Raw genomic sequence first — 7,326 nt, forward strand, 5'->3', positions numbered from 1 at the left:
GCACCTATCATAATGTCTGGAACAGAGGACAAGCTCCATAAACGTCCGTTGGATGAATATGGTGCTTTGGGGGGTTATCTGGTTTTCCTCAGAAAGGGGCAGGAGATTTTTAAATGAACAGTTGTGTCTTCAATACCACGACTGCAATGGACTGTGCATCCCCCACGTTCATATGTTGAAATCCTCACCCCCCAGGGTGCTGGTATTAAGAGGTGGGGCCCTAGGGAAGTGATTCGGTCATGAGAGTGGGGCCCTCGTGCATGGAATTAGTGCCTTATAAAAGGAATGCCAGAGAGCTCACTTGCTGTCTTTCCATCACGTGAAAACACAACCAGAAGACAGCAGCTTGCAACCTGGAAGAGTGCGTCACCAGGCCTGATCTTGAATTTTTAGCTTCCAGAATCATGAGAAAGAAACGTCTGTTGTTGACAAGCCCTCCAGTCTATGGTACTTGGTTATAGAGGCCTGAACAGATCTAACACAATGACTGCATTTCTGATGTCTACTCATGTGCTGAATGACTATAATATCATGCCCACTGTGTATAATATCACGTACATTGTGCCAACGCTGCTTTCCAATTATTTGTTTATTTGTTTGTTTATTTATTTACTTATTTATTCATTTATTTGAGAGAGACAGAGAGAAGAGCATGAGTGGGGAAGAGGGGCAGAGGGAGAGAGACACTCCTAAGCGGGCTCCCCACTCAGTGCGGAGTCCGACATGGGGCTCAATCCCACGACCTTGGGATCATGACCTGAGCTGAAATCAAGAGGCAGATGCTCAACTGACTGAGCCACCCAGGTAGCCCCAACAGTGCCTGCTGCTTAATAGGTATGTGGCCTTGGGCGAGTTTCTTAATCATTCTGTGCTTCTGTTTCCTGTAAAATGGATATAGTAAGAGTACTTCTCTCAAGGTTGTGGTGAAGATTAAATGAGATGCTTCTACTCTCTGGAATGTTCTCTCTCAGATCGTGCCAGGGCTGGCTCCTTCTTCACATCAAGACTCAGGTTAAATGACTCCTCAGAGTCCCTGTCTGCTCTGACCCTTTCTCCAGCTTCTCTCGTATTACCTGGTTTTAAGTTTTTTTTTCATGGCATTCGTTGCTATCGCGATGTATCGTTGTTTACTTATTTGTTTGTTTATTAGCTGTGTGACCTCAATGTCTCTGAGGCTCAGTTTCAATTCACTGTCTGAGCTCAATGCCTAGAACGGTACCTGAAATGCAGTAGCGCTCAGTGGATGTTTGGTGAATGCATTTATTCTCCTTTTCCAACTATTTGAGAAAGTTAATGGACAGCCAAACCTGGGTGAAAGCTTTCAGATCATGTAAGTCGGGGAATAAAATTCCTTCCAAGGTACTATCAGTCTGTGGCTAAACAGAAGATCCAGCCCTTGGCCTCAGGAGCTTACCATCTAGTTGGTGGGAAGTGACTTGAGTAATTCTTAGAACCACTGGTGGTTTATAAATCACCAGGTTGGAATCCGTGCCTCCCCCGAATGAAAGGTGACACGGCCATTGATCAAACTAAGAAAGTGTGCAGTTCAGCGCTAGGGCTGAGTGGTGCAGCGTGTTCAGTGAAATGGGGACACAGAGGGAGGGATTCAGTTGGGGGCCTTCAAGGAGAGCGCAATCATCCCAGTCAGAAGACACCAGGCATGCATGTTTGTAAAGCGCTTAGAACAGTGTGTGGCCCATAGTAAAAGTTATGTGTGTGTTTCTTAAATAAAAAGAGCTGAACTGATATTTTTATGCCATCAAAATTTTATTTTTTCTTTTAAAAAAAGATATAAAAATATAAGAAAGCTTTACTCATGAAGTTACTATGAGTTGTCCTCTCTCAAAAGCACTCATAAAGGGGATGCCAGAACACTTATTTGTCTGATACTAGAAAATATTATATACTAACATCATAAAGAGCCTCTACAGGAGACCTCAAACCTGGGGATCACATGGACCCAATCAGATCGTCTGAGTGAAGAGACCAAACCTCAGAAATATTAACAAGGGAAGATGGCTGCATAAGCTCGCCCTCCTGAGCCTCTGCTTGGTGACATGGGGCCTGGGCACCCTCTTCTTCGTTGAACACACAAGGTGGGCAGTCGCAGTTGGGCCTCTGGTTGGACTGTGACAAGGTGAACACCTCACCGCATGCCTCACCATTCTGGGCTGTGGTTCCTGTGCCACTGGCTACTTTCGCGGAGCAGGGCAGAGTAAGCCATGGGGACTGCTGGGGAGCTGCACATGACACTGGGATCACCTGCTTAGAAGAGGTAACTTTTGAAACATAGTACAACTCGGTGCTATATAGAACCACATCCTGAGAGATAGCCTTGGCCCTGATGCCACATTCAGTGACACGGTAGGTGAACCGGTACATGTGTGGCTGAACGTGGTTGGCAGGGCAACCCAGGCCCAAGTGTAACTCATGGAAATGAACATATACATCATTATTCAACATGAAGGGGTGTACTGTGACCATGAACCAGTCTGCGGAGCACAGTACAGTCATCGGACTTTGTGCGGAACAGGCCGAAAACACAGAGGTGAGGATGACCATCCCTCCTATCAACTCCAAAACTTTCATCCCTGTAGCTGATCAGGTAACGACTCTCAGGAAACAGGAAGTTGTCTGGTGAGGATTTCTAGAGCATACAAAAACACAAAAGGCAAATCATCTTATTTCCTATTGGAAGTTCAAACACAATCATTTTTTTAAAACAGAAGTATTTTTAAGGCTAAAAGAGTAGAACCTAAATGTTCTCAAAAAAGGAAAAGGGGTAAATATGTGAAGTGATGGACGTGTTCATTAACTTGATTGGGCGAATTCTTTCATGACGCATACGTATGTCAAACCATCATGTGGCACGCTTTAAATATCCTATAATTTTATTTGTCAATTATACCTTGATAAAACTGAAAAAAAAAAAGAAAAAGAAAACCAAGAAAAGGAAAACATTCTTGTGAGAGAGAACTGAATTTTCATTGTCAGAACTCACATGTTGATGGATGACTACAAATGGCTTCTCTAAGTGGCTTTTACCATGCTGTTTTGATATAAAACACATATCCCCCATATACAGAATGAGTGTCTACACTGGTCAGCAATGGCATCCTTTTTTGTGTGTAACCCCAACAAAAAAGAAGATGAAATGATTTTGGGGCCACACATTAAATAAAGTGACAGTTTAATTCAAGTTGGCAGCACCAGTGTCCTCCCATGTACCATAAACGACCCCCCCCCCCATTTGCCTTGTTTTTGGTTTAGAACAAACAGAACTCAATAAAAGCCAGAGAAGAAATTGTGGTTTATTACTGACAACCACATATGGCAATCTCCGCAAGTGGCTCACTTGAATTGAGCCAATGGATACTTCATAAACTCTAGCAGCAGCGTCATCAATTGTTGCGACCGACGGATTCTCTGATATCTCAGTCAGGCCACGTTGTAAAATCGTGAAATCACAGAAACAAAAAATGCTGCTTTATACTTTGTGTAACGATTGACGAGGTATCCCCTGAAATATTCTTTGCGGCCACGGTTTCCACCTCATTGAGTCATATTCTTTGCTTTACGGTTTTATTTTATTTTCACTAGCTTTTTATTTCTTTTCTTTTCCAATGGGAAGCTCTGTAGCCACTTCCTAGGCCTTTTACCTCCTAAAGAGTGGCAGGTAGAGCAATTCTAAGAACATATGTCTAAAACACAATATCAGAAGGGGAAGACAAGTGAAACACGAAGGAAGGAAGAGGAATGTCATCAAATATTGCCCAACCCAGGTCTCATCTTAAAAGTGAAAATGACATAAACCAAACAGAAACAAACCTAAACTTCCGAAGGAAAATGTATATGCACAACTGTAGGGTTTTACGTTTGTTCTTCTCTGATGGGTTAAGTGACCCCTGCATATATGAATTCACCCTTCGACTATTATTTATTGAGTCCTACTATGTGCACAGCATTGTACTAAAAGGCATCCCAAGCCATTTCTACCCTCCTCTTTTCCCCGGTTGCAAAAATGCAACTTTCTCTTCCTTTGATATTGATGAATTTGCTGCATTCTTTGATGGAAACCATGGCATAATGGGCCCACTAGAAAAGTGCACTGGCCTGGATGAAATGCTTTGTTTCAGACACTTGCTCTGATTGGTACAGATTGGGCCTCCCTACCTCTCTCATTAGTGACTTCTCATTCTGTTGGGTGTAAAGAGAAGTCTAAGGGGTCTATCTGGGTCCTCCCTTTCCTCTTGGTTTGTTCTGAAATATCCCTCCTGGGATTGCCTGTTTGTTTCTTGCAAAGCAAAAACAGAAGCAGCAGCAACAAACAAACAAAAAAAAACCCTGACCCTCTTACCCCTCCAAAAAAACCAAAACAAACAAAATAAAACGGCAACAACAACAAAACACAAGTAAACTCTGATGCCAGCTGGTCTTGGATAATGACTCAACAGTTAAATAAACAAACCCCTTGCTCTGGAATGATGCTTGATAGTTGCTGAGATAATCACTCCACCACACTATTCACTACTGTCCTGGGCTGGTGAAGTCCACCCTACCCAGAGCATGTTTTAGGAGCGGCTTTCTCTCCCTCTCTCTCCTCTCTGTGCTTACTATCATCTCATAGCCTGGATCTGTTGGCCCTGAACAAAAACCTCCCCTTTGAGTAGTTCCTGGAATAGGCCAAAGAAACAATCCTTTCATTGCGTTTTGGTTGTTCAAACCCAACACTGAGACCCAAGTTCAAGGCCAGGTTCTGGCCCAGGGAGTCCTGCCTTCCATTTCTGCTCCCTTTCTCAAGCATCTTCCCTACCCCTCACCCCCCTCCGCCGTCTCAGGAATAATCCCAAAAGGGTTATAAAAAGCCCAGAGCCTCTGAGAAACAAGACAGTCCCCCCCGCCAAGCAATCATTTTAGGCCACTTCACCTCTACACCCACTTTTGAATGACATTGCACCAAATCGGTCTTGAAGAAAGGGGTTTAGTAACATCACTAAGTTTGGGGGTTCATTTAGTACAAATTTCCAAACTCAGGACAGTCTCTCTTTCCTGTTTTATTTATTTATTTATTTATTTATTTATTTATTTATTTATAGCCAGGAACAGCTTGCCACATGAGGGAAGACATAAATGAAGATGCCCATGTGTGTGACACCATGCCTTTGAGTGCAGGTAAAACTTGAAAATGAAGTCAGTGGGACCCACATTCGAGACCCTGCATCTCTGAGGTGGCAGGGAGGAGTGAGGAGGCCGGAAGGAGAGCAGAATGTAGTTGCTAATGAGCTCGCTAACCCTAGCTGGATGCCACACTTTGGGAGTTGCTCCCTTTTACCGAGTACAGGCATCATCACAACTGGGCACCCTCCCTTCGCAACCCCCCCGCCCCGCCGCTACCTGCCATTCCCAGGAAGGGTAGAGGCTGTGTGTGTGTGTTGGGGGATGGTTATAAGTCATTCACAACACAGTGTGGAATCATCAAATCAAATGGCCTTTCTAACTTCTGAGATGTGCTGGCAGGACGGGATCTCTGGGGCTGTGCACCGCATCCCGGGAGCTGTGGACAGAATCCCATTTAAAGTCTCCAGAAATCTTCAGAGCTAAGGGAGCTGAGGACATGGAAGAAATAAATGCAGAGAAGGGAGTGCTCACCTTGGGATTACTGTCCAGCTTCTTGAAGAAGAGGAGGGGGAGGAGGAGGGGGAGGAGGAGGGGGGAGGAGGGGGAGGAGGAGGGGGAGGAGGAGGGGGAGGAGGAGGGGGAGGAGGAGGGGAGGAGGAGGGGAGGCATTGGCAGCTGGGCATTTAGAAAGCAGATCTCAAGGTTTGCGTTACCCTAGCCCCATTTTGACTTGATTGCAAATCATCCCTGTGACATTCCAGAAGCACTGGGCTTAGGTGCATTTGTATAGCCAAGCAGGGCTCAGCTATTGGTACAAGCTGTCCTGAACTGAGCTATAGAGGCGGACAAACCCAGAGCTACTAATGGCACCTGGATGCAAAATGTTTGCTTTCCCTGTAGCTACAGAGCACAGTAGCTTTCTGTTTTTCTAAATGTGGTCTATGCATATATATTTTCCATTAGTTCCTCTGACAGCGTTTTCCTCCTTCCTTTTATTTTTTTCAAGAACTCCCTAATAAGCTTAATTCTTAATAGGTCTCATTCATTCATTCATTCATTCATCTTTTACATTTAAAAAATCATGAACTGTTTCATTCTGGGAATGTAAACTCTATTTCTTAATGTCTTACAGGAAAGAGATTGAATATTGGCGTGAACACAGAGCATTTTTAATCTCAGGAAGAAAAGATCCTTTTTAAAAGAGACAAAAGTTGCAGTCCAAATTAGTTTTGTGCTGTTTGTGTTTTGTGAAAGCAGACGGGATTTTTGCCCCCCCCCCCCATCTCCTCTGATGTCGTTAGAGACACATATGAACTCTTTGCATGGGGATTGGGGAGGGGAATTAGCTAAACATTTCCACATCTGGTTTTGGAACGGTTTGGAAAAAGAACTCGCTCCATAGGCTCCTGGAAGCTTTTTGGGTCGACAGTTATTTATTTTTAAAATTCAGTATACTCATGACAGCATAGTTATCAATTGTATATTGTTTTCCCAGAATCTTGTTGTCAAAACAAAAGGAAACAGAGGGGAAAAGGAAACTCCAAAGCAGTATGCAATTATCTCAGGGAAATATAACTGTCAGGGCTTTGATTTGCAGCAAAGTTTGTTCATTCTCTTGCAGCTGATTTGAAGAAAAAAGAATCTGAGTCGGAGCAAAGATTCTTTGACAAAACAAGAACAGAAAAAAGAATCCTAACACTTTGTGAACTCTTTCGCCCAGAAACTCAAATAGTCACATTTTGACTTTGCCCTGCCAGCTACCTCGAGGTTTGGGAGGCTTTTAAAATTGAATTCTTTGGATAAAGCCCAGTTTTAAAGAATTAGTTGCTTCACTGCTCTCAAAGAAAGTGGGGATTGTGATTGTACTAATGATGTTGAAGGTACATTAAAGTGAGTTAGAAAATTAAATAACTACTTTGGTGGAATTTACATTAATTCTAAAGAACCCAGGTCCAGCTCAGTGTTGCAAGCTGGCGAAGCATGGTGTTTAAGTTACCGCACGCTATTCATCATTGTGCGCGGAAGAAGAATTATGAACTGCTAATGCTTAACAATGTCCACCTTCTCAACAGAGGAAAACACCTTGACTCAACCCTAGAAAAGACTTCATTCAAATTAAATGAAAGAGTAGTCATTAAAAAAGTTTTCACTGATTCTAAGAGTAACTGGAGAAAAGTGGAGAGATACAGAAAACAGAAGAAAACACTT

General features: G+C 43.3%; 1 protein-coding gene across 1 annotated transcript; it reads right to left on the bottom strand.

The window, feature by feature from the left end:
• Nucleotides 1–1,950: 1,950 nt before the first annotated feature.
• On the bottom strand, nucleotides 1,951–2,589 carry PLAC1 (placenta enriched 1). The gene has a single exon (XM_030305142.1). It carries the CDS (start codon nucleotides 2,587–2,589, stop codon nucleotides 1,951–1,953), a length of 639 nt encoding a protein of 212 aa, XP_030161002.1.
• Nucleotides 2,590–7,326: the final 4,737 nt, after the last annotated feature.

Source organism: Lynx canadensis, chromosome X, assembly GCF_007474595.2.
Source record: "Lynx canadensis isolate LIC74 chromosome X, mLynCan4.pri.v2, whole genome shotgun sequence".
Classification (NCBI taxonomy): domain Eukaryota; kingdom Metazoa; phylum Chordata; class Mammalia; order Carnivora; family Felidae; genus Lynx; species Lynx canadensis.